General features: G+C 47.1%; 1 protein-coding gene across 2 annotated transcripts in view; it reads right to left on the bottom strand.

The window, feature by feature from the left end:
- Window positions 1-226: 226 nt before the first annotated feature.
- EPAS1 (endothelial PAS domain protein 1) overlaps window positions 227-26,889 on the bottom strand; it is an 83,997-nt gene continuing 57,334 nt past the window's right edge. Inside the window, exons 5-16 of one of the 2 annotated variants that reach the window (XM_063078304.1) lie at window positions 25,361-25,479; window positions 25,038-25,243; window positions 16,076-16,182; window positions 10,410-10,557; window positions 9,491-9,705; window positions 8,163-8,356; window positions 7,527-7,637; window positions 5,625-6,100; window positions 5,041-5,161; window positions 4,744-4,858; window positions 4,299-4,472; window positions 227-2,444 (exon numbers count right to left, since the gene is read on the bottom strand). In XM_063078304.1, the coding sequence (XP_062934374.1) occupies window positions 2,293-2,444; window positions 4,299-4,472; window positions 4,744-4,858; window positions 5,041-5,161; window positions 5,625-6,100; window positions 7,527-7,637; window positions 8,163-8,356; window positions 9,491-9,705; window positions 10,410-10,557; window positions 16,076-16,182; window positions 25,038-25,243; window positions 25,361-25,479 (2,138 nt within the window). In that variant the 3' untranslated portion in view covers window positions 227-2,292. The remainder of the gene's footprint in view (window positions 2,445-4,298; window positions 4,473-4,743; window positions 4,859-5,040; window positions 5,162-5,624; window positions 6,101-7,526; window positions 7,638-8,162; window positions 8,357-9,490; window positions 9,706-10,409; window positions 10,558-16,075; window positions 16,183-25,037; window positions 25,244-25,360; window positions 25,480-26,889) is intronic. The other variant, XM_063078305.1, reaches the window with a different exon arrangement.

Genomic DNA, 26,889 nt, shown 5'->3' with positions numbered 1-26,889 from the left:
ATGAGGTACAAATATGGGGGATACAATATGGCTTCCCAGTCCCGGGCAATTGTTGTGTATTAATAATAGTCTTTCCTTCCTTCCCCAGTCTTCCTGTCAGCTCGTCTCAGTTGTCTCGTAAAGGTCAGTGCCAATGTTCATTTCCTATAAACTATTCAATAAATGCTTCACTTTACATTGGTGTAGCCCCTGATAATCCACAAGAAATAAGAGCGACCAGCAGTGGTAGAATCAGAATACTTTAATAAGATATCAGTGTCAAAATACATTTCCTTATAAAGTTAAGCTCCCATATAGTTATAATGTTGTCAGTAGGAATTCAACAATATAATGTTCATAAAATCGTTACGTTGACAGATAAGATTAATATGAAGCTTGGAATATTTTTCAGAGTGTTTTAGTAAAACTGCAAGTGTAAAATGCCCTTAATGCTGAGGCAACACACACAGGAGATCAAATATCAGCATTTACATGTCAGCAACCCTTCAGCTTCTGCCACCGTGTGTCGGGCAACCATGTGCCACTGAAATAGGATTTAGGCAACACCGTGACTGTGTAATTTTTTTCATATAACTTAGATTTCTTTTGAAAGTTAATTTTTTTCTTTTTGGCAATAAGTCCATCAGGGCTTACCAAATTCTTGGCCTGATGTGCTCTGTGTGTGTGTTTTTAGAAACTTCATTGTACCCATGACAGAAAAGTTCCATGTGATTGGTATTGAAAAACCAAAAGGTGTTGTCCCTCTTACCCAGTGAGTTACAAAGTGCTCTGGGAACACTCTATTTTCAGTGCTTCCTACCTATACTCGTCACTTCATGTGACAGAGAGACCCCAGCGAGGGCCTGAGGAGAGGGGCCGTCCCTGGAGGTCTGCCTGCTGCTCGCCAGCAGGGGGCGCTGCACTGTGTCCTTGCAGGGCGATCTGACCACAGGCTGAGAGAGGGATGCTGGGCTGGGGCTGGTCAGGAACCAGCTGCCCTCCCTTGGTGCACCCTCTCTCAGCTCCACCTCCACGTCTGTAAGGTCCTGAGCACCGTTTCTTTGTCCTTACTTTCTTTCATGAATTCCCACCTAAACCATTTCATGGTAGTTCTGGAAATACCCGAATGTGCCACGTGAAAGACCATCAGAGTCACACAGCTCAGTGCGCTTGAAGGCTAGCAACAAAATCTTAAGAAAAGCTAAAGCACTTCCCCTCCCATAGCATTCTCCCCAGCCCACCCCCCGACGTGCCATCAAACCCTCTTGGCAGCGATAATACACACATGACACAGAGAGAACATGAGAAGATAGCTTGCGATGCTCCCACTTAATGATTCCACCTCTTGGATTGTTTGTCACACCTACAGCATATGACAAAAGCAAAAAGCCACCAGAGAGAGCTTTAGCAGTGTTAGTACACGCCCGTGGGAGTACTGTACAATCTGCAGTGTCAGCAATACCAAGAAAAAAATAAAATTAACAGCTTAAAAAAGATCTTAAAGTGATTTAGTGAGCAGGATTCCATCTCCATTTCTAAGTTTTTAGATATTACAAAGTACCCATATATATGATAAACACTTAACCCAGATATAAATTTTCTGTTTAAAAAACTCAGTTATGTTTTTGAATAATAATAATAATAAAAAAATCCACCAAATGGGGGGGAAAACACCAAACAGTTTAGGAAAAGCCACACTGTGCAACTTTCACAGATAACCACATACACTGGAGTTCACTCTTCACATTTTTTTTCCCTAAAGTCATTATCAAAATTAAAGAGTTGGCTTAAAAAAAAAAAAGACTGAAATTTACAATGCAGTGATTAGTTTTAAAAAAGAAAGGAGAAGGGCTTTGAGGAGGAAAAGCCACAAATCAAGCTTAGAAAGCAAAATCATTTTTGTTTCTCTTTGGCAACAATAATAACAAAAACTCTTTTTAGTTAAATGAAGCCAAAGCTTTCCCTACAGAACAAACATACACCAAACTTGTTAGTGTGGATATTGTGTGTGCACGCAAGAGAGAAACCTATGGTAATATAAATTAGAAGTAGTAACAGAAAGTAGGGAGGAAAAAATCTTATAAAACTTAACATTTTCATTGACAGAGCAAAACACAGCAAGTAAAACAATCACGTATTTAAAAAATATGAATGAACTGAGCATCTCAGAAAAGGCCACTGCTTGGTGACCCGGGCAAGTCTGCCAGGTAAGTACATCTTGTAAAAAGTGTGCTGGTGTTAGAAATACCTAGATGCAAAAACAGACATGGAGAGTGAAGCTGGTGAGATGGTGTCAGTGGGTGCTGCCCTGACTCAGGTGGCCTGGTCCAGGGCTCTGAGGAGGTCCCCTCCTTGCAGGAGCGTGGAGTTTCCCAGCACGGGCACGTTCACCTCACAGTCATATCTGGTCAGTTCAGGCAGCAGGTAGGGCTCAAACGAGGGCCCGAGCAGCCGGCTTGCTCTGCCTGAAAGAGTGTTTGGTACCATATGTTAGAAGGCCTAGATCAAACATTTGGAAAAGTGTTCCATAAGAGGCTAGCAGGGACAAGAAAGGCACATGCAGAAAGAGGCATTTCCCGTTTTCGTGATGGGGTGGGGTATGAGCAGGGCACCCCCAATTTCATTCTGCTCCTTCAGTGTCAGCTTTCCCGTGACCTACTCCACACTTGAAGGACAGATGGACCCCGCAGAGAACATGTCTGCCTCTAGATCCAGCTACCACTGGGGTGCTGAGCCCCAAGGAGGAGGAAGGTGCAAGGCTGGGTGGCAGGAACCCTCATGAAGCCTTCATCAAGAGCCTGGGCAAGGCCTGGGGTGGCCGGCCACATCCCCATCATGCACTGGCAGCAAGGAGGAAAGGCTGAGCAAAGAGGGAATTCAGAGCTGAGGGGTGCCTGTATACACACACACATGCATACACACTACACACATCCACACATGGCTCACAGCCTCATCCCCTGACGTCTGGAACCTCCTAACCCAGACCCTTCCTAGGGTCCATGCCTGCCTCCTCCACTTGACAACAGTATCAACAGACACTGGCCCTTGCTAATCCCCACTCCCCCTTTTTTATTCATGGTCAGAGATGACCTTAGTTGAAAAGAATGTGATTTTCCCTTGATTTCAACATTCAAGGAAATGCGTAGGGTTCACAACAGGACTAATAATGCTGGCTACCTTTTACTACACAGAAATGCACACAGTCACCAAACTCAGCACTGACGTGCAGATCTCTCCTTGACCATACTGATGTGTTTGTCATCTGGCTGGTCCGTAACAGAGCCGGACGGAAGCCCAGGGCTGGCTGTGGCTCCACTGCCTGGACTCTGAAGCATGGAACTACAACTGTCCCAAACTCTATTGCTGAGGAAAGTGCCTTCTTTTAGGACGGGGTCTGGTATGTTTCTCCAAATTATGTCCATGCTAAATAGAAAACTTTTGTGAAGACATCTATGCTTTGCAAGATGGTAACAGACTAAGGTGGCCCAGGGCAGAAGGCAGGATCAGGGGCTGCAATGAACCCTCCCAGGAACCATCATCAGCTCCTGCCTGCACTCAGGTGATTCTCCCTCTATGGCAAAGGGACTGTAGGCAGTACAGGAACATGAAGAACTGAGTGAAAGACACGAGGTAGCTGTCTCTCCATGGAGACAAGACCCGCTCCCTTGTGATGTCTGTCCCCTGGCCCCTCTCCACCCCATTCACCTTCTCTTCTCCTGTGACAGCCCCCCTCACTGACCTGACTGCCGTTTTTCTTCTGAAAGGACCCTTAGGAGTCAACAGCCTTCAGTCTGCAGAACACTGCAGTGTTCCAGGACAGCTGGGCTGGAGTGCAGCCCTCTGTGGTCTGGATTTTCTCCTTCAGTTTGTCTAGTCTGAGCTTGTGTTTGTGGGTTTTTGTTTTTTTTTTTTTTAGCTGTGTCTCAGATTCACAACCCCCTTCCCCTCATGGGGGCCTGGTTGCTGATGTGTCAGAGGAACTCATGGAGAAGAGGCTCAAATCCAGGGGACCTAAGCCCAGGGAAAGGGCTCTTTCTTTAAGTCATTGCCAAGCACCACCATGCACCAGGCACTGTGCAGGCCCTGGGAGAAAGGAGAGGTGGGCTTGGCCCTAGGGAATCCAGCAGCACGGCCAGCGGAGGACTCCTCCATACCATACGTAGCACGGCACCCAGGGATAGCAGGGACTCAACAACGGCAGTTGTTTAAAGGCTCTGATGCTTTTCCAAGTGTTGAACTTGGAAAATGTGTGTGAAGATGCTGGCCTCCCACACACACCACACCCTGGGATGGGGGTGCCAGTGCCTGAGCACACTCACCTGACCCCTTAGGAGCTAACGGCAGTCTGCAGTCCTGGAATTGGGGGGCGTAGCACTGTGGGGGGAACCCACTCGTGGCAGTCTCCCTGGAGCACACAGCAGATGGTGGCTGTGGTGGTGGTAGGTGCCTCAGGGGCTGGCCCAGGCCCCTCATTGGGTTTTGGGTGAACTCATCTGAAATATCAAAGCCAGAGAGTGAGGGGAGAGACCATGAAGCCCCTAGAAGCACTGCCAGCCCCTGGGACTTCAGAGCCCAGAGACTTCTGACCACATCATCCAAGCCAGAGTGGGAAGGGGGAAGGAGGGTATGGAAGGTGGGGCAGAGGACACCATTCTAACCAGGCTCAGAGGTAGGTCAGGCTTGTGGTGAGTGAGGATGGGCCCCGGAGGCCCCAGTCCTTCCACCAGAATCCTCAGGAACCCCTGACCTGTGGCTACTGCTCACCATTGGGGACAGTTGCACTCAGTGGCCTGATGGACATGGAAGGGCAGCTCCCCGCCCCAAGGCTCTTCATCCGTTTCCACATCACGTGTGAAGCGCTGCCCCCTGGCGGATCCCCCTGGTGTGGGAAAGGCAGATGTAGAGGGGAGAGGGCCAGGTACCCGGGTGGAGGCGAGGGTGGGTGTGGTAGGCTTGGGGCAGCTGTGCCGGAATGCGGCTGGTGCTCACACTGAGGTCCTCCCATCCAGCCTGCCCCAAGGACTGTGGAAGGCCCCTGCGGTGCTATCGGGGATGGCTTACCCCACTTACATCTTGGAAGGCTTGCTCCTCATACTCCAGCTGTCGCTTCAGCTTGTGGGAGAGGGCCGCTGCAGCTGGGCTCGTCACATCTGGGCCCTGTGGCCCGAAGCCCTGCACAGACCTGCCAAGCCCAAGAAAGCAGGCTGTGAGGGAGTCTGGAGCCCACGTCGCCTCAGAGGCCCATCCAGACCCCATACTTAAGGCTGAGAAAACAGTCACTCAGATATGTTCTGTGGCTCACATGAACCCTGGATAAGAAACGCATTCTAAGGAGCAGTCCAAAGGGAGATGGCAGGGTTCAAGGCTCCCGACAAGCCACTTCTCTCCCTTTGCCTGTCCTCAGTCTCCTCTTGATCTTCTGCAGCCCTGATAAAAACTTGTCTTGCTCTAGGCCTCACATATCTAAAGGTGATTCCCCCAAAGACTGAGCTCTCAGAGCTCAGAGAAGGGCCACGTGGGGTATCAGATGGCTGTGGAGTGGGATGAGATGATAGGGCTCCAGATGTCCCACCAATGGGTGCCTCTCTGTCCCCACCCTGCTCAGCCAGTCCCTGCTGAGACAGCTAAGTGTCTCTGCCACTTACCTGGTCTTGAACATGGAGACACGGGGAGAGGTGACAGGGGACCCCAACGGCTCTGTGTGCTGGTCCCCAGCAGACCACTTCGTGAGTCTGAAATGTAATGGTGGATCTGGAGGCCACTGTGTGTTGGATCTGCCACCCAAAGAAGAAAGAGGGGTGCTGGCTTGGCCACAGCACGGTGGCAGAGACACCTTGCTTCCAGCATCAAAGAAAATGGAGGACATGGGCCGGTGCTCGGGCTCTGTCTTCTTGCTTCCCAGCTGCTGCTGGTACTTGTCCAGGAGGAAGGGGCTGTGAGAGGCCACAGGGGCCAGGGGCTGGAAGATGTTCGTCATGGTACTGAAGCAGTGCTGCGGGGTGGCCGGTGGGTTCTCTGGCAAGAGCCGCTCCTCTGGGCAGATGGGGCTTAGCTGGAAGTCTTCCCCATCCATGGGGATGTAGGGTGCCAGCGTCTCCAAGTCCAGCTCGTTGAAATCCGTCTGAGGGGGGACACAGCAAAGGCAAAGAGGCTGAGTGATTGGTGGAGCCTCAGGAACACCCCTCCAGCTCAGCCCCCCATGCCCCCAGCACCTGGCCAGAGTCACTCAGCTCAGACACCCCCATTGGTTCCCTTCAGTTTCCAGGGAAATTTGGACTTGACCATCTAGTGTGCAAGGTATTCTGTATCATGTGCCACTAGCCTTCTCATGTGGTTAGCCCCTCTTCACCCTGCGCCACAAATCTCTATGCACCACATGGGTGTCACCTCCACTTGAAATGCTCTCCTCTTTCCATTCCACCTGTCCAAACCTTGCCTTCTCTCGCAGCTGGGCAAGCCAGCCCTGCCTACTCCAGCCTGGGGGGACTGCCCCTTTCCCTGTCATCCTACAACACTTAGGTCTGTGGTGCACACCATGGCTCCCGGGGAGCAAAGGTCAGCTTTCTTCGCCTCCCTTGTATGCCCTGGCACAGGCCGAAGCATGTTGTGAGTGCCCAGGGTCTATCTGCGGACTCTCGCAGAGTAACAGCTAGGCGTGAGAGGGAGCAGACCATTTGCTCCCATCAGCAGTTCCTCGGAGATCATGAGGGCCGCTGTAAGGAATACTCAGAGGCAGATGGAGAAAAGCGGTTTCTACCTTCAGAGACTGATACCCTTGCTGGGGGGGGACACAGCTTATTAATCATTACAACTACATGAAACGTTTAAAGAGCAGATGCCTGTAACTAAGTTCTAAGTGATAAATCCTCCATGAGTTCCAAGGAGAGAAGGGGAGACAGAGGGCTGAAATAGGGGAAGTTTTGCAGAATAGCTAGAACTTGTGCCAGGCAGGACCAAGACATGAGCTGAGGAGCAAGGTGGAAATCTGGATGAACATCCCAGACTAAGACAAATGGGGGAATCAATGATTTTCCCAGGGGTTTTGTGAAACATACCCATCCACCCACCTTATCCTTGTTAACACATGTTTTGCAAGAACATTTGGCCTTATGGAATAAACGTGTTCTTGAAAAGTTGTAAGTAAAAAATTCATAAATCAAATGTAATTTTTAAATGCATTTAAACAAATTTTTTCAGAGTATTTTAAGATAAATGTTCTATAAATCTGGACATGCTTTTCAAATACAGGGCCTCCTTAAAGGTTTGGTTGTAGTTTTGGTTTTCATGTGTACTAAGAAAGTTATCCAAGAGAGTAGATAAATAGAGAGTTAAAAATGGAAGAGCTGGATTTGACAGAGGGCAGAAGTAGGAGACGGGGGTGACCACAGGCTCCATTTCCCTGTACCTTCACCCCTTAAGGGCCCTGGGCCCTGGCCAAGCGTCTCCACTGGTCTTTGCAATAAAGGGAGACGGCTGCAGAATGGACGTAAGCTTTCACCAGACAGCAGGCATGGCACACCACCCTGACCTTCTCCACGGCCACTTACCTGGGTGCTGCACTGGTCCTTTGCCTCTGTATCCATGGCAAAAAGCTTCTCAATCACTTCAATCTTCAGGTTATCATCCATAGACGTGTAATAGTCTCCGGGGCTGCTGGGCTGGGGGCCAGGATGGAGAGGGACCAAGTCAATGATATGGCACCAGTCTCCCCAGAAGTCCAATGTGGAAGGAGAAATACATTCTTGGACCCACAGATTCAATTCCGTTCCACCAAAAAAGTATTTGTGGCAGGGCTACTACTTTGAGGAGCAAACAGGGTAAAGGCTGTGGCTGGCAGGGCTCGGCAAACTGCATCTCTATGCCCCGGGCAGGATGGAGACTGCCCTGCACAGGGGCTGGGCTAGAGGCTCATGGTTCTCAAAGGAGCTTATCATTTCTTTTTCTTTTCTTTTTTTTTTTTTAGGAGCTTATCATTTCGATAGGGGAGGGGAGTGGACACTAAGCATGCAAACAGCTCTAATACCTGGCAGGTAAGTGTCACAGGTACCCTAGGGGGCTCTGTGATAACTGGAGGAAGAGGGCAGTACTTCTGTCTCAACTGTCCCCTCAGGCATCTGGCAGCAGCCAGAAGAGCATCCCCCTCTACCCCCCACATCTTCACCCAAAGTAGTAGGGGTGCTCACCGTGGAGCAGCTGCTGCTGCTGCTGGTGGCACTGGGGGTGGTGCTCCCCGGTGCGGTTCCCTGGGGCACAGAGAAGGCAGGCAGGCTTCCAACCTCGCTCTGGGTGCTGTGGCCCCTCAGCTCTGCAGCCCAGGGCTGGCTCGGGGGCAGGATGGCCTTGCCATAGGCTGAGGACTCCTCGAAGTTCTGGCTCCCTGTGGAGACAAGGGCCCGGCTGGTGAGCACCCTAGGGCAGAGGAAGTCCAAACGTGGCACAGAAGGTCCTAAAGGGTCTTGCAAATACGTCAGGGGCTAGGCCCTCAGCACCCCGGAGCTTTGCTAGGACAAACGGGCCTTTGACTGGGGCTATGATTCAATGTACAGACTCCTTTTAAAAAGAACATTCTCCTGGAGCATTTAATTTTCAGAGACTAAACGTATTAGGAGCCACTCTTCCCTGAAGAACAATCCAGAACATAGATGAAGAAGTTATGAGAGGAGCACTGGGCTGTCTGCCTCAGTACTATCACTAAATAAGAAGGCTGCAGGATGTCGTGTCCCAGGGCCTGTTGCCCTTCACCGTTCTCTGAAGCTGTGGTTTTCACACGGCTCTCAAGAACACAACTAGGAGGGGCCGAGACAGCCTAGGGTGAGCGCTACAGCAGTAGCTACTCTCCAGCAGGCATGGCAAGGCCGGGGGAGGGTAGTGGCGGGTTTCACACTGGGGAGCAGGGGCATTCCCTGGTGCACCTTAGGGATGTTTCCAGAATGGAGTAGGGGGAAGGGCTGAAAACTCTGCCAAGGGCCACTTGCATCCCTAGAGTGCAGGCTAACATTGAATGAAGTCATGCATTTGAGGGCTTAATCCTGGGCCTGAATCTGTTCTCCATCCATGTTTATGGAATTATCCCTCCCTACATTATTCCAACTTAGCCCTCCGCCTAAAGGAGCAAGCTGTACTTTGAGACCCGGGTTGGGATCTGCCCTCTCTGTGACTACCTCCGAGTGGACTCAGAGCAGAAGTCTCGTCTTACCTCCCCCCTCCCCTTGTCTCAGGCTCCCACCGCCTGTGGTGGCAAATCAACTCCTCAGGAGGGCGTCCTTTCATAACCCCACCTCACTCAGTGCATCATGAGGTCACATATGGCAGGGTCTTACTCAGTGGCCGGTATATGTGCTGTTTTGTGCCCAGCAGAGCACAATAGATCATGAACAGGTGATGAGCAAGACTTGGAGAAGGGGCAGGGGTCGCTCCTGTACCTGGTGGGGGCCAGGGTGGCTGTTAGGGTAAGAACTTCCCCCAGTCCCAAGAGGGTCTTGTGGGCTCAGCTCAGCTAAGAAGCACCCACCGAAATCCAGAGAAATGATGGCATCTCCTGGGGTGGGGGCCAGCTGGGCCAGCTCCTCGGGCTCTTCCTTTAGCTTGGTGAACAGGAAGTTGCTCTTCTCACACACTGCCACCTGGCTGCTGTTGTCAAAGATGCTATTCATGGCCATTAGGTGGGGCTTGAACAGGGATTCAGTCTGGTCCATGGAGAACACCACATCGTTCTTCTCAATCTCACTAATGGGACAGGAGAGCCGTTCAGACCTTCCACATTGCTTTGCAAAACCTTTTGCTCCCAAAGACACACAGAAACCCTGACCACTAAGCCTCTCAGACAAAAGGACAATGGGTAGGACACTGCATTTTGTAAAGAACCACAAAATGGAAGAGCATGAGCCATGGAGGGGGTGACAAGGAGACTATCTTCTGAACATCAAGGGTACTTCAAAAGTTTTGTAGAAAAGAATTAATCAAAGGGTAATATGAGTCTTTCCATGAACTTTTTGAACTTGCCTCATATATCTGTTTTGAATGCTTGATCTGGGTGGTATACACCAGGCCTGAATGCTTCGGGTTTTTTCCCACCCTTACAGTGACTTCCTCTAGCTTCCTTCCCACATGCTACAGAGAGAAGGTGTTGCAGCTGCTTTTCCCAGAAAGCACAAGCAGTTTTCTCCCCTTTTCCCCCATTCAGAAAATATTTATCATTTGACTACAGTGTGCTCCCTGCCTGGGTCAGAGGCATGGCATGAATGATAGACCAGAGGGTATCCCATTGTCCCCACAACATCCATGGGAAGCTCTCCCAGTCATAAGGATCAGCACTGCCGAGAGCTCCCAGGCATGTGCGCAGGGTACCCAGAGACGCAGCATGCATTGGGCCTGTTGTGCTGGCAGCCCACATGCCCGGTCCTTGAGCCCAGCAGTCCTCACACGCTCACCTCAGGACGTAGTTGACACACATGATACACTGGGGCTGCAGGTTGCGAGGGTTGTAGATGACAGTGCCCTGTGTCTCCAGCCACACGTAGCCCCCATGCTTGGCGAGCATCCGGTACTGGCCACTCACCACCTGGCCCTTGGTGCACACTAGCGGAGGAAAAACAGGACCAGGGAAAGTGAGCTGCAGGAGACCTTGGAGACCATCTCAGCCAACTCTTCGTTTTTAATACAGGAGAAGGGGGCAAAGAGAAGGTTAAATGACTTTCCCAAGGCTGTCCAGCGAGGGAGTGACTCACTATGTGGCTTTGCAGTGGTGCCTCCCCAGCCCCCTGCCATTTCGGGCTCACACACCGGCTCTGCTGTAAGCGGGACCAAGAGCAGAACCTGCCCTACTTTCCCCACGGAGTTCAATGAGAGGAAGCCCCTCAACATCGGATAAGGAAAGCTCTCCTGCCAAACGCTCCGGGCGGCAGGGCGGCAGGGCGGCGTGGGAGAAGGCCTGACCTCGGGGCAGCCCTCCACAGCACACCTGCCACCAAGACCCTGCTTGCGACTAAAAACGGTTTAAAAAAAAAAAACGATACCCTCAATTTTTCCAGGTCATCTGTCAGGCCTGCCACCTTTGGGGCCATAGAAGGTTTGTGACTTACAGCAAAGACAGAGGCAACCCCACCCCCACCCCTCCACTGGGGCCGAGAAAGGGCTGAGGCCCCAGCAGCTGCACACAGTCTCTTCATACGCCGTGATGAGTCCTTTAGAGCCCTTCTCCCACCTGCCCAGTGAGGCTGCCTATGACTTTTCCTCTTCCAGATCATTCTAAATGTTCATTTAAAATGTGTTGTTACTGTCTAAAAACATTGGGGAAGGGATCCCACACCCCAGACTGTCCTCTTCCCCAGTCCAGAATGTTCCATCTGCTCCCATTAAAAAGGAATCAATAAATTCCCTTAAAGTCTACTAGTGGTATAATTTCTGATAGTTTTCTGAACTGCCCATTTTTTTTTCATTCCTTGGGAATTAATTCTTCAGAACTCCAGCTTAGAAGTCCCCGCGAGACACAGAGAATTGGGAAAAGGCGTGGTGGAAGGATCAGGAAATCTTGCTAGCTTGGGGACTTTGGGAAAGAAACAATCCTTCTTGGTTCTGGTTTCCTCCTCTGCAAAAAGGGGTGTTGATAATAACAGCAGTAATGATAATAATTGCCATTATTAGCTACCCAGTATACCCCTGCTGTTTGTATTGAGGATCAAATATTCCTGCCTGGCTTATCAGTACACAAATGTTGACTGTCACTGACAAATGTTGTATCGGAAGTTTGTAGATAATGCCATGAGGGACCTCCTGGGGGAATATCCAGGTTCTCTCTAAAAGAGAGTCTGCCCAGTTCTCCTGGTAGGCTCGTGGGCCACCTCCCCACTCACTAGCTCTGTGTGGTTGAGAAATGCAGCTTGGTTCGTACTAATGGTGCTTGTAATCCTTTACACTTATCTTTTGCTTGGCACATTTTACCCTCTTCAAAAATTTAGCAAGCACTTGCAAGGTGTAGGAATTACTGTAACTTACATTTGTATTCTGCTTTGCAATGTCCAAAACTGTCTCATAAGATGAATTCACTTCCGCAAAGCAATGAGAATAGTGCCTGGCACATAAGCACTCAATAAAGATTAGTGTCATTGTCACCTCGTTTAATAAGCAACACCATGACATATGTATCATTAGTCCCAGTTTACATCTGAAAAAACTGAGGCTTAGAAAGACTGAGTGGATTGCTGAAAGGCCCCCTCATTGGAAATAGGAGACAAGATTATAGTCCAAATTAAAGACTCTTAGTCTAAACGTTTTCTTGTTTTTCATTTTTAAAAACCAGCTTTATTGAGGTTTAATGTACCTTCAATGAAAATGCACCCATTTTAAGCACACGGTTCAATGAGTTTTGACAAATCACATACTTATGTAATTATCACCATAGTAAAAGTATAGAACTCTTCTGTTACCCCCCAAAATTCCTTATGCCTCTTGGCAGTCAACCCTCAGTTTCCAGGCAACCACTGACTGAGCTGCTTTTTATCACTATATATTGAAATGATTTTTTCTAGCTTTTCATATGTATAGAATTACACAAGAGTATGCATCTTTTGTGTCTGGCTTCTTTATACTCAGCATATTTTGAGATTTATTGTGTTGTTGCAGGTATTTGGGGTTCATTCCTTTTCATCACTGAGTAGTATTTCACGGCATGGCTATATTATGGTATAATTAGTATATCCATTCACATGTTGATGGATGTTTGAATTGTTTTCAGTTTTAGGTTATTATGAATAAAGTTTCTATAAACATTTGTGTATAAATCTTTGTATGGACATAGATTTTCATTTCTAGTGGGTGTAGCTAGGAGTGCAATTGCTGGATTATATGCTAAGTATATGTTTACTTTATAAAGAAACTGCCAAACTATTTTCCAAAGTGGTTGTATCATCCTAGTCTAATCTTTTTAACAAAATCCTGTGCTGTAGGGAGGATAGATATCATCTTCTTTTAACATGAGGAAACTAAGGTTGGAGGGGTTGTGACTTGCTTAATATGACACAGGACAGTAGCAAGAGTCTGGGCTAGACAACAGGTCTTGTGGCTCCTAGCACAATGTTTTCTTATATACGACCTTGAACCACACATCATAGGGAAGACTAAATTTGCTGTTGACACTGTTCTAAACCATCATGGACTCCTTGTCCCAAAAAATAACTTTTGTCCTTTCTGCCCTCCCTTATCTGTACCATCGAGGCTCCCTGCTACAGTAAAATGATTCTTGCACAATTTCAAGTGCCTGGAGTTAACTTATTTAGACGGTTCCTAATGCAAACCAAATTTAGGTCTATTATTCTTTTTGATTAAGCAGTGCAGTGAGCAAAGGTTTTAACTGCATTTCTAGCAACTGCAGGCGAGGGCCTGCTCTGTCAGTACAATGTAATTAACGCCAGCTTTCTAATCATTTGCTTGTTAATGCCAGCCTCGGTGAGGGGCCTGCTACTTGGCAGATAGGCTTTTTATGGCCTTTAATCTAGTTTTCCTAAGAGCACATAATATCCTCATACAACAAAGAGAAATGGACACCCCCCCACTCCCATCCTCCGAGAGTGACAATGAATAAATTATTAATCCATTTGGAAATGATGGCTTTCAATGATCTAACTCTGATTGAGGACTGAGTTACACCAGTCATTTCAAGGGTAAACCTTTACAGGCTAAGACACATACATGTGTATAAATTGGGACCCCAGAGCATAAACCTAGACCAGCCTCAAACCTAAGCCTCCAGTTATTCCACAGCATGAGTGTGAGTCTGTAGTCTGACTTTATTTGCACAAGCCCAAAGACAGAGAGAGAGAGAGAGAGAGAGAGAGAGAGAGAGATGCTCCTATCATAAGTGACATTAACCCAGTTTCCAACCCACGCAGACTTCTCTTTGCTGGATGTGGGCTTGCTGGCTGGGGAACAGTGCTCTGGGCTCAGGGCAGTTTCACTCAGCTCTGTCAGGGGAAGAAGAGAGCCTGTGATTTTAATTTGGGCTATGAATTACACTTAAGTGTGTCTAATGCTTAAATATGTGGATTCAGTAAAAAGTGCCATATTTTCCCTGGAGTCAGCAGAAAACTTTTATCTCAGCCTTTTTTAAGGATCAAAGGTGTTTTAAGAAGGAAGAGGGAGAAAAATCTTTTTTATATGCCTAATAAGAAGTCATAATTGAGAAGTCATCATTTTTGTTCCCTTTGACAGTAGCTCCTTTGCTTTCCCACCCCCCAAAATAAAATATAATGCTGTCCTCCAAGAATTCCCAGAAACTTTGTATGTTTGTCCCCTGCTTTGGCTTCAAACTTTGGCTTAGATGGAAGGCTGGACTTTCCCCTAATTTTACCTCTAAACCCAGAAAGCCAGATCCTGGGGAATCAGTGGGTCTGCTGGGCCTGAGCTCGGGCTTCTTAGTCCCTGTGCCTGATGACCCTGTCAACCTGCCTTTGGGCGTAGGAACCCCTCACAGACCAGGAAAGCGTGAGGAATCCCAAAGGTAAGGCTGGAACCAAATCTTGTAATTTCAGAGCTGGGGCAGGCTGCAGCTGGGTCATGTTCATGGGTACACAAGAGTACCTCCACCTCCCTCCCCATCCTTGGGTCCTTGAATGGGGCTGAATCTAGCTTGTTTTGTTTATTTGTCTTCTGCCAGAGAGCACAGTGAGGAACTTCTCTGAGACATTATAATGGGCCCTCCTGTACTGTCAGATCAAACCCAAAAGCCATGAGGACAAAGCAGAGGAACCAGTTAGAGAGAGAAGATTTCACTCCTTAAGAGACTGTTAACTGTGCTCGACTACAGCTTGTGCGGGTGCCAGTCTGTTAGCTGCTCTGAACTTCAGCTGTCCTAACCTTGGGATAGATGGAGGATTTAGGATCAATGAACACATAGCCAGCAAGGCCACAGGGAATCTTCTCAGACTTACTTTACCCATTTTTAATCCTTCTACAATCCTCTCAGCACCTCTGTCTGCATGACCGAGGGCACTTATTTTGTACTATACCAGACATTATGCTAGACACTGAGGTTAAAGATACGAGCCACCTTGCTCCCAAGGAGCCCACAATCCCCATTTTTCCTCAGAAATAAGATTCCTTGGGGCAGGGATCAACTCTACCAATTTCTGTTGTCCCCAGTGGGCCAAGTGTAGGGTAACAGGCCCAGAGTACTTGCAGGTTGATGAGTTGTATTGATTAAAGGAAATTGTTCTGGATCACCTGCAAATGGGAAGTCTGAATTGGGAACATGGCCAAGTGAACACTCTAGAACTACTCTGGTCCAATATGGTAGCTACAAGCCAAATGTGGCTATTTAAGTTTAAATTAATTAAAATTAAGTTTTTAAAAATTCAGTTCCTCAGTTGCACTAGCCGTATTTTAAGTACTGCATAGATCACATGTGGACTATGCAGATGTAGAACATTTTCATCCCAGGAAGTTCTATTGTACAGCCCTGTTCTAGAATCCTTACATAACTTACGTTTCTTTCAAGCTGCAAGCAGTTTCCATATGCCACTGCTGAGTTGCCTGCATAGCCTCCTCTAAAGTTCTCCTGATCCAGCTCTTACAGAACCATGCCTACCTCAACACAGGTATGAAGGTGGTCCCATACTGCCTTCCCTCTGTTTAGCCTCATCCTCCCCTATCCTTCAAGGTCCAACTCAAGGGGCACTTCCTTAACTCCCCCAGCCCTCCTCTTCTATGAATGAATGTGCTTGCCTCTACAGTACAGACCCACGTTGATTACATATTGTCTTGTATTACTCTCTATGGGGCTGTTCCGGAGGGTTATGCAGACTGTTGACTGCATGAAGGTGCTTAGCGGAGGTGGTACGTGGGGACTGAGGTTCAACTTATCCTCCATTCTCCAAGCTGTGTGCCTTGGCATGGGTTGTTTTACTAATGTGCATGAAGGTGTAATATAGGCTGGTGACAGCCTTGGTTCTCTAACCATCTTGAGGACATCAGTCTTGTCTGCCACACAATATGGTGGCTCTGTGAAGGGAGCAACCCGGTTTTCTGTCTCACCAATCACACCCCACCCAAGGCCAGATTCCACAGGCATAAGGAAGTCACATGGGGCACTCCTGGAACTTACGGTTCTGGTGACTTTTGGTCATGTTCTCAGAGTCCAGTGCATGGTAGAACTCATAGGCTGAGCGGCCAAGCAGCTCTTCAGGGTGGTAACCAATCAGTTCTGTGATTCTAAATTAAAAAAAAAAAGCACGTGGAGAAGAAAGACCATATGAACTTGGCATAGGGCTTGGTATGGGCTGGGGCTGAAGGAGCTAAACCCAGAAGACAAATCAGGTGCACACATTCAGATGAACACAATCCACACTTTCTGGTCATGCCATTTATCCACATGAAAAAACATGGTGCTCAACCTGCACTTGTGGGTCTACCCAAACCCCTGCTGTTCCTGCCTCCTGAAGTCGTGTCTGGGAGGAAGCAAAGCACCTATTCTCTCTCCACCATCCCCACTACATACACATGCCTGTTCCCCAAGAATCACTGGAAGGGGCTCACACACCCCACCCCAGTTTTTGCAGACGAGGGAGCAGAGGTCAGGGAGGTCAGACAATTTGCTTGATGTCAACACAAGTGTCCAGGGATAGAACAATAATGAAAATTGGGGCCTCCTGATTACTAGACCGAGCTTATCAGAGTAGAAGGCGATACAAATGGAAAGTGATTTGTGTGTGTGTGGCTGGCCTGTATCGCGATCCAAACTCTTGACCTTGGTGTTGTTAGCACCATGCCCTATTAACTGAGCCAGCTGAAAAGTACAAATTATGGGCCTGAAGTGGGGAAATGGCACGGAGCCGCCTTTGTCTCTGTGTTAGCTGCAGAGTGGGGAAGAGCCTGGGCAGGAGAGCCCTGTCTGTGCTTCAGCCCGCACGCCTCTGGATGCTTCTCCCAGGTCCTGCCTGTGGCCTCAGGTACCCTTGGACATCGAGTGTGCCTCCCACAGCTGCTTCTACTTGTCCTTCCCTATTTCAAGGAAAGGAGGGAGGGTGAGAGGTGTTGAGTGGAAGAAATATTAAATCACAGTCATAGAATTCTGCCCCCTTATTACACTGTCAGAAAAATAGGCAGCTTTGAAATGACAGAGGCTGGCTGTCCCAAATGTCCCTTTCTTCATTCTGTAAGATGTCTGGTTTTGATAGGAAAACAAGAGAAAAGGCAAATGTGGAGGACCATGAAGAATCACTTAAAGCTCTTAGGACCCTTTGCTGAAATTATTAAAATAAACAAAACCCTGCCCAAGAACGACTAGGTTGGCTGCTTTACCATGTCATACCTAAATATTTCACAGAATCTTTGTTATCTCACACATTTTTCTCATGGATTCACTGTTGTGTTTACTTGGCCCATCACGAGTTAGAAGTGATGATGTATCCTCACTACTACGGAACTACTTCTACTATTTTAGAACGCATGACTTCTGGGGATGGGCCTGTCATTCATCCATTTTGGGGATTAACAACATGGAGAAGAAAGCAGAAGCAGGAGGCAGAGGCATGGCTCCTTGGCTTCTCGTCTCTACTCTCCATTCCCCTCCAAGCAGGTTAACTCGCATATGTCTGTCACACTAAGTCGTCCTAAAATACTATTTCCATCCTGTCACTCCCTGTTTAAGCATCTACAGCTTGCCATATCACCAACCACATCAAGAGTAAACTCTGCCTAAGTTCCAAGTCCCCCCAGAATCTAGTCTCCATCTTCCAGGCAATTTGATTTTCAACTAACCTGCAGCATGTCGTGTTCTCTCTGCCCTGGCAGATCCCTCTGCTCACAGTTCCCCATACCTGGCAAACTCATTCCTGCTGCAGAACCTTTATGCCTTCTCTTCTCCAAGCCCTGACTTTTGCAGGGCCACGCCAAGGCCTCACCTTCTCCATAGAGCCCTCTCCCATCCTTCTAGTCCTCACCAATCTCTCCTTCTGAAGTCCTACAGGCTGTGCACAATGTCACAGAGAATTACGCATCATCTTTTCATATCCTAGGCCATCAACTCCTGAGCTCAGGGACTACTTTTTTCTTTTGCTTCCCTTGCAATGGGTGCTTAGTAAATACCTGAGCAGCTGACTGGTAGATGGATTTCTCTTTGGACCTAAGGTACAACTAGAGCTCTGTCTATTCCAGCACTGCTAAGGAACCTGGGCACTAATGATCTCCTTTTCTTCTTAGAACATGATTAAGTGTCTCAATGCACACTGGTTTGCATACACGCATGCATATGCATACGCCTGCATGTGCACGCACGCACACACACGCGCGCGCACACACACACACACACACACACACACAGCCTGCAGTGGAACCCCTTGTAATATGCAGTCCTTCCTTTATTCATTCTGTAGGGTGTCTGATTTTGAGGGAGGAGGAAAAGAGGCAAGTTCTCTGCCTGGGTGAGATTCGGGGGGGGGGGTTAAAGCCTTTTTCAAGCAAGGGGCAGCTCCACAGGGCTGAGAGGCTTAGGTCTCAGCTGATTCAGCCCAATGGGGATTGGTTTCTCCAGCAAGATTCCAGCAGTTCACTTGCACCAGCTAGCTGGTCTCAGAGCAGGACTTGTTGTCCCCTCACTTGGCCCCAAGTAGAGAGGTTTCTGAACTCAATGGACATATTCCCCGGCAGCCTGACCGTGGAGCTGGCACCGCATGGCACCTTAGATAAGATGGAGATTCAGGGAGCAGAAGGAGACAGAACAGTGAGGCCCTACAACCAACTAGCTTTTCTGTTGGGTCAAATGCCTTTCAAGCTTAGCCTGGGAATCAGAACTGCACGGGTGAGCCCTGCTGACAATGGGCTGGCCATTTACAGGCTCCCTGATTTGCCAGATAAGCTGCTTCTATTCCTGGGCAGGCCTAGAATTTTCTAGAGACACTCAAAAATGAGTCTGTGGGCATTCTGAGAAAGATATGATTCTACTCCTGAAGGAATTACATTTCTTTTCAAGATTAGAATCTTTAAATTAAAATGTTCAGAGGAAATATTTACTATAATCAGCCTCATAATAAAATGGTCTTTTAAAATCTAATTAATGTATCGTCCATTCAAAGGCACACAATAGGCATGTTTTGGAAGTGGACAAACAAACCTAGATTTCAGAATTGCCAGATATCTTCCCAGTACAGCTTTCATTTATCTTGTCAACTAAAATAAATATTTAATGTCTCTTCATTCCTTTAAACAGACTACTATAAAAGCTGGGAAATACACATACTCCAAACACAATTGAAGAACATTTGAGATGTCAAACTTCACAAAGCCAGGAAACCCCAACTTAAAGCTGATGGTCATTCGCCCCTTGTGCAGGCACGTAGACGCCAGCAGGGAGGCTAATGAACCGAGCTTGTTTATAGGGTCGGCTACTGCAGTCACTGCTCATTTCCCCGGCTCCAGACCAGCCTCCAGCGCTGAGCTATGATAACACAGTTTCATCTGTTCTCTCCATCAGGGGCAGGGGAACTATTTTTTTCTTTCTTTCTAATTAAGAGCTCCTGACTCACTAGGGGAAAAAAAATCAGTTTGGGGATCGCCCATAAATTTAAAAGTCAACTCAGCAGTGCCATTCCATTTTAAGAGAAGAGAGATTTATAAAAGGACTTAATTTATCAGATTTCAAAAATGAGAAGAATGGGGGATACCCTCTAATAATTAAGTGGAAAAAGAAGTCATCCAAGGATGAAGTGCCGAGAGAGATGTTGACAAGACAGGCAGGAACAAGCACAAGAGGCAGAGGACAAATGAAAATAGAAAATGCAGAGAAAAAAGGTTGTTCAGTTCTGAAGTTAGTATTACCCCAAGTAAATGAGTGGGCATACTTTGGGCTTTGGACTTCAGAGTGACATATGCCTGCAAAATGTAAAATGAGTTTTCCATTGCTTTCCACTTGCTCTTTATACTTAAAAATGTTCAGAAGCTCTGTTCAGAACAGACTACCTGCAGCTGAACGTTAGGAAGAAAATTATTCTCGTGGCCACAGACTCAGTGCTGTCACTTGAGGAGGCAGAGAAATCCACCACAGGCCTGAGAGAGCTCCTCACCTACCAGTGTGTCACCACCTGGCGGCCGAGCTTCCTGACTCTAGATGCCCCTGCCTGGAGACAGGCAACGTCTGGCTGCAGTTTTCACCCCTGCTCCCTACACAGGTAAAGGATTTGCTAAGTGAATTAATCATGCAAACGAGATGGCTGGAGAGTATTTAAACTGTTTAAGAGGATAAAAGCTTTAAGTACTTTGTAACCACCTATTTGTTTTCCAAAGAAGGTATTTGCTAATAAATACGTATATGAAAGTCTGTTCTCTTTCCTTCCACCCTCTGGCAACCTGGATTCACGTCATCTGATTTCCACACGAGCTTATAAACTTTAATGCTGCATGTCCTTAATGTCTAGACTATTCACTAACCCAGATTTCAATGCCTTCTGTTAGTTTTAATATATTTTTATCCACAATATTTTTGCTTTAAACAACAGTACTTAAGCCTTGTGTTTTCCTCAAATATTACTTGGTTATATAAAATCTATCTAAACATCTCTGTGGTTAATGGAAAATAAATTTCCATCCTGTCTGTGGTGTGTTATGGGGTACCTGGGGGTGAATTTATACATAGGGAGGTAGTATGTGGGGAGTACAACTCGTGGCTCTTTATAATTGTCTTTATTGATATTTTCTTTATTATCCTCAATTTTTCCCTCACTTTTACCGTCTTTACTATTCCCAATTTCTTTGTACGAAAAAATTCATCATAAATTTTACCCACAGAATTTGGAATGCAGGCATCTTAATAACATAAGGAGTTAAAGTTTAATAAATTAAGTCCTATGTTGCCTTAATCCAATGACAAAACAGGGTTGCCTTCGAATTCTTTATCTGTAAAGACTACATGGCTCTCTTTGTTAACCTGAAATTTTTACTAGAATTTTGTTATCTTTTTTCCCCTAGTGATATTGCTCCTATCCATATAATTTGCTTTTATAATTTACTTTTCAGATACAGGAAGACTCATAAAACTGACAAAATCAAAGTGGGATTATATGTAAATTAGAAATATTTTGTCTCTGATGGCTTGGCTTCCTTCAGTTTTTCTCTTTAGCCGCTAGATGGCACCTCCACGTGAATTTAAGAACCACCCCATTTAACAGTTAAACTACTTGGGAACAAGTTTTGTCTTCCTTTTGGGTGAATGACATGTTCTATTTTGTGCCATTCCCTGTGGTTTCATTAAGTTTTTTATGTCTCAAACTCTGAACTCTTGGAGATCAGGAATCATCTCTCTTACTACTTTGATGTAATAGTCAGGCACACGGTTATACATATCACAGATGCTCAATAAATGACAGTTCATTAATTTGCTCAGTATTTAAGAAACAGTATAACACCTATGTCTGAGTTGTAAATAGAGAAGAGGCCATCAATTACACTGGTGATCAGGTCATTGTTCTTTAACCATGCTATTCAACTTTGCTCCCCTTGTCTAGAGCAGTCAACCATATCTACATAAATGTGACTGTCATATAGATTGCTATGGAATTTATTCTTTAAAGTATTTACTGTTTCAAATAAATTAATACAGCACTTAATATGGTGCTCTGACCCTTTACTAAGGGGAGGACAAATACATTTTGAACCATCTGCACTCCTTCATTCAATTTCAGATGTTTCAAAATAGGTTGTTTCAGGTTCAATCGATTTGGAAACCTGAGAATTCAACAGAAGATTAGAATTGCTTTTCTCTCTTTTTTCTATTTCTCTTCCCCCTTTCTTCTATGTTCTCCCTTCTCTTTCTCTTTTATGGTTGTGTCTGTGGTCCCAATACATCTAAGAAAGGTAACAAACTCTCTGAAAAGTGATTTTGTAGATTCTAATAGCCTTACATCTTGTTCAGATTCTTTCTAACTTTCCTTATGGGAAAACAACCCTCCTTGTTGGAAATCATCGCTCCTCATGTGTGTCATATGTCATTACACCTAGTGAATTCCCTGATTGAAATGGAGAGCCCCGCCCCCCATTGGCTATCATATGTAGGTCTTGGTTTTCGAAGCATTTATCTTGGAAGGGTATTAAGGGGAGGGGGAGGGGGAGGGGGAGAGAGGTGTGTGTGTGTGTGTGTGTGTGTGTGTGTGTGTGTGTGCGCGCGCGCGCACGGGCACTTCTCCCCATCCCCATACAAACAATGAAAACAAAACAAGCTACCAAAACCAAAAAGTCCTAGTCCTTATTAAAGCAATTGAGAAGTAACACTTAGGGATTTAAGGGCTTTAAATAGTCACTTCATAGACTGTCTAAGCCATGTCTGTGCCCTTGTTAACTAATCTGCTAATCGGGTAAACACAGCTTCTGTGTGGCACAACATTCTATGTCTTTAAATGCCTCTACATTCATCTCTCCAGTACCACTGAGTTCAGAGTTGGGGCCATGTAATTAGGTTTCTTGAAAGGCAAAATTTTGCTGAAAATGTAATACGTCCTGCAGAACTTATAAGCAATATGACCTTCTGCACCATGAGTCATAAAGCTCTAAATCATAGGTTCATTTAAGCTATTATATACTCTGCCTACCAGTCCTGAACCAAACTAAGAAGTCACCACAGTGTCTCTCCCTTTCCTCTGTACATTTCCTCTTCAACCACTTTTAGGCACCCAGTTCCTTGTGTTTTTTCCCCTTCTTTTGTCCAGCAGTTTAGTGCTTTCAGAAAATTACCTGAAACTCATTCAAACCAAGATAATCAACAAAGAATAACACTAAATTGCCCTTTCCAGAGGATTTTTTCCTCATTTTAACAAGGACCAAAGTCTTAAGCTTTATTTATTTTATTATTTTTTTTAATCTCTCTTTTCTATTGTCTAGGGATGGCAAGTTATTTTCTAGGACACCAGGGTTTTCCCAGTGATTGTGCAGCCACATTGAATGTGCTTCATTCACAGGGACTGCACCCAGCTGTCATCACCCACAGCACTATAGCTGCTCCCAGGCCATATGAATAAGGCATCCTGAGCCCCACTTCACCTCAAAGCCAGTGACATGTGGGCTATGCATTGGGATCTCCCATGTTATCTCAGAAGACTACTGAGAGGGGTGTACGTAACAAAACTGGCTTCTACCCAGAATGTTCATTTGAATACAAACACTACATCTGATAAATAGCCTTATCCATAATATTCATTCCTCTGGTGCCTGCCTTTGGAGCAATCTTCCTCTATAATCATCATCGTCATCATCACAACAATACCACTAGTAACTACAGTAAATGCTAGCTGTGTCATAGTTTCAGGACAAAAGGCTTCATACATAACATTTTCTCCCTATGAGGTTGGAGCTTTTCTTTCTACTTACATAACTACACACCACCTCCAAGGGCCTTGAGTACTGCCCCTATTGTGGTCAGAACTGGGGGACAGGAATGACTCAAGGATACTTTTACAAAAGTTATGAAAATGTGCCAAATGTGGTGGCCAATTCTAGAAAGGTTCACCAGCCAGCACCATGTCAGTGTAGAGTCAGAGGAGAGAAACAGCCTAGCCTAGAAAGTCAGGTCCCACCCAAGAGGAAACCAGACACTGTGGGAGAAAGGTGGGTGGGCCTGGGGGCTGAGCAGGGCTCTCTCCCTGGGCTGGTGGTTTCCTACTGGCTGGGGAAGGCAAGGCAGTGTCTTGCTGGTGGTCTCTCCTTCCTCTTCCAGGGCCCTAGCCACTAAACACCTTCAGAAGTGATCTCAGCTCCTTGAGTTCACTGGGGCAGTTTTTTTTTGGGGGAAGGTCAGGACAGGCAGTAAGATATTAGCAATAACAAGAAGCCTCATGTGTGTTAAGGTGTTCGTACTTTTCAGAGTGCTTTCACAGCACTATCTCCTTTTACAATGACCCTCTGAAACAGGCTGGGAAAGTATTATCTCCATTTTAGAGAATGGTAAACAGGTCTTGGGGTTTCCTGAGAAGAAATCCTAGAAGATGAGAGGGGGCGCAGAGTTTGGGGTGGTAAAGAGTTGCCACAGGAGCTGTGACTTGAAAACAATGGGGACTCTAGGCACTGCAGAGAGCTGAGGTCACAGGGGGGGAATCTCGGCCCCAAAGGGCACAGCCAGGGATGCGCTAGTCAGCGGCCGGCCGCAGTGGTGTTTACTTGCACCAGGCCTGCCTGGGCCTTTCTCCTGGCATTCGTCCCTCCCTGGTGCCGGTTGTTGCTCATGGTGTCTCTTCTTCCCACCTTCCTCTTCCCACCTGCTGACCGTCAGGCCCCCACATTCCCAGAGGCGGGGCCGTGGGGGAATCAGGGGATGTGGGGTGGTGTGAATACTCCCTCCCATGATAACCCCCACCTCTTCCTCACCTGCCTCAACCCTTGACTTGAGCTGAGAACCAGACACAACATGCCTACATGTCTTAGGGGCTCTTTTGACAGCTTTTGTAAAGGTGAGAATAGGGCTGACATTGAACAATGTCCAGCCCAGATCCTACCCTCTCATCCACTACAACGTCCCCTGAGAGAATTTCCGGTGAGGCCCGGCGTTGAGGGTTAGGGCTTGGCTTACCTCCCTTCCCTAAAAGCCTTCCAAACAAGGCTAACAACGGGCAGAATGGGGTCTCACACAGGAGGGGCAAAGGCTGAGGGGAAAGCTCAGTCACTGATGGAAGAGGACAAGGAGAAGCCGTCCAGCTGTGGCTCAGGTCCCAGGCCAGAACCTGATGCTCCCTGCAGCGCTCTGGGTCGGAGTACCAAAAGAACTCTCTAGACCCTTGTCTCTGGGGCAGAGCTGCCCTGGAAATCTCAGGAGCCTGACACACGTGAGGGGAAATACGTACACACCACAACGATGACAAACAGAGTCATCCACCCGAACAGCTCTGCAGCAGACCCTGATGCTGGGTCAATGGGAGACCACAAATATGGCACTAGGAACCTCAGCAGAGAACCGATGGAATGGAACAGTGACACAGGCCCACAACCGTGCCCGTGGCAGGACAGCATGGATGCCCCAGTCCCAAACCTTTATAACTACACTCACGCAGGAAAGACTCACCCTGCCCACACACACACTCTTGGACCCCCACCTGTCATCGCAGTAGGTGAACTTCATGTCCATGCTGTGGCGGCTCAGGAAGGTCTTGCTGTCCAGGGGGATGTCCATGTGGGACGGATGCTGGATCGGCTCACACATGATGATGAGGCAGGAGAGCAGGGGCTCTTTGTAGCCGCAGAGACCACCATGTGGAGGGCAGTTGTTGTAGACCTTCACCTGGCCAGTGCAGTGCAAGACCTAGATTCCGGCAACGAAGGGTCAGACGGAGGCCGGCAGCACTGGGGATGGGGGCAGGGCTTTCGGCATCTCCCTGCCCAATCCTGGGACTCCAACCCAGGCCTGTTGTTGTCCTACCTTCCAGGTGGCTGACTTGAGGTTGACAGTTCGTCCTCTGTTGGTGACCGTGCACTTCATCCTCATGAAGAAGTCCCGCTCTGTGGACATGTCTTTGCTTTTCCTCCCCAAACCAGAACCTGGATGGGGAAGAGTGGGGAAAACCAGCTGAATTTAGCTTTACATTTACATTCACAAGAGGCACCCAGTTGCAGTTTTTCTGGGCAAGTTATCTGTATTTCCCAAGTGCTACGGTTTAAATGTGGTTTGTCCTCACCAAGACTCATGTGGAGGCTTGGTCCCCAATGTGGCACTGTTGGGAAGTGGTGCCTTTAAGGGATGATTAGGTCCTTAAGATGGATTAATGTCTTTCAGAAGAAATTGGGTTAGTTCTCACAGGAATGTTTTTCTCTTTCGCATGCACCCAGTTCTTCTTCTGTTTCTCCCCATGTTTTGATGTAGCACGAGGCCCTCACCAGATGCGGCCACTCAATCTTGAACCTCCCGGCCTGCAGAATCATGAGCTGAACAGAGCTCTTTTCTTTATAAATTACCTAGTCTCAGGTATTCAGTCATAGCAACAGAAAATGAACTAAGACACCATGTATCTGCTCTCTTAGCACCTGTAGCCTGCCATGAGCACTGAACTCCATCTTGGCGTGTGGGATGATGGTTTCTCATCTCCAGCTTGTCTCTTCAACTGGAGCATAAACTCCTGAAAGGTAGGAGGTGTTTCACTGTTTGATTTCCCACTGAACCTAGCACACGTCAGTGGTCACTTCAGAGTGGCCAGGCAATGAGTGACTTTTAGCCACAATCACAACAAACATCTCCTGAAGCAGGCTTAGGTTCTCTAGCAGAAAGGCCAAGGGACAGTCTGGGCGAGACCACAGATACTCCAAGTATAAGCCTCTCAGGTTAGAAATGTCCCTCCAACACTCCTTTTTTTTTTTCTAACCTGTCTCTCAGGAGTTTCAACCCTCCTGTACCCTATTTGTAACTGCAATAGCTATGTTCAGAATAACATGCCATTAGTTATCCCTTGAAGTGACATGTGTCAAGGCTCAAGAGAGATCTCTGGTCTGAATCTCCTGGGATTTGGTAAGCACACCCACTTTCAGGATTGACTTAACACAGATCACAACCTCTCTCAGCCAAGATTAAATAAATCACTGAGACAACCATATAGGTTCCTTCCTTATAGTCTCCAAATAGCCTGCTCATTCAGAATGTTTTCCACTTTTTGTAAAACAAAGTAATGAATGCAATACCGGCTTAGTTCTTCTCTGTGTGTGAATTCTGCCCACATTGCCACTCCTGTCCCGGGCCTTCCAAAGTACACTCCTGCCTACCATCACAGAATAATCTGGAGCCTTTTTTCAAATAGTCACACCCCTCCCTCCAGGCAGTCCCTAGCCTCTGCACCTAAACTTCTAGAGGACCTTGATTTATTTGACTGACATATTCCTGAAGAGCTGTGTGTCAAAGGAACTGCGGCATCCTTGAACTGAACTTAAACATCCTTAGGGGGAGGATGTTTAATAAACTGA

Source organism: Cynocephalus volans, chromosome 14, assembly GCF_027409185.1.
Source record: "Cynocephalus volans isolate mCynVol1 chromosome 14, mCynVol1.pri, whole genome shotgun sequence".
NCBI classification, from domain to species: Eukaryota; Metazoa; Chordata; class Mammalia; order Dermoptera; family Cynocephalidae; genus Cynocephalus; species Cynocephalus volans.
Note: the sequence above shows the minus strand (reverse complement) of the source record. Positions and strands in the feature narration are given on the sequence as shown.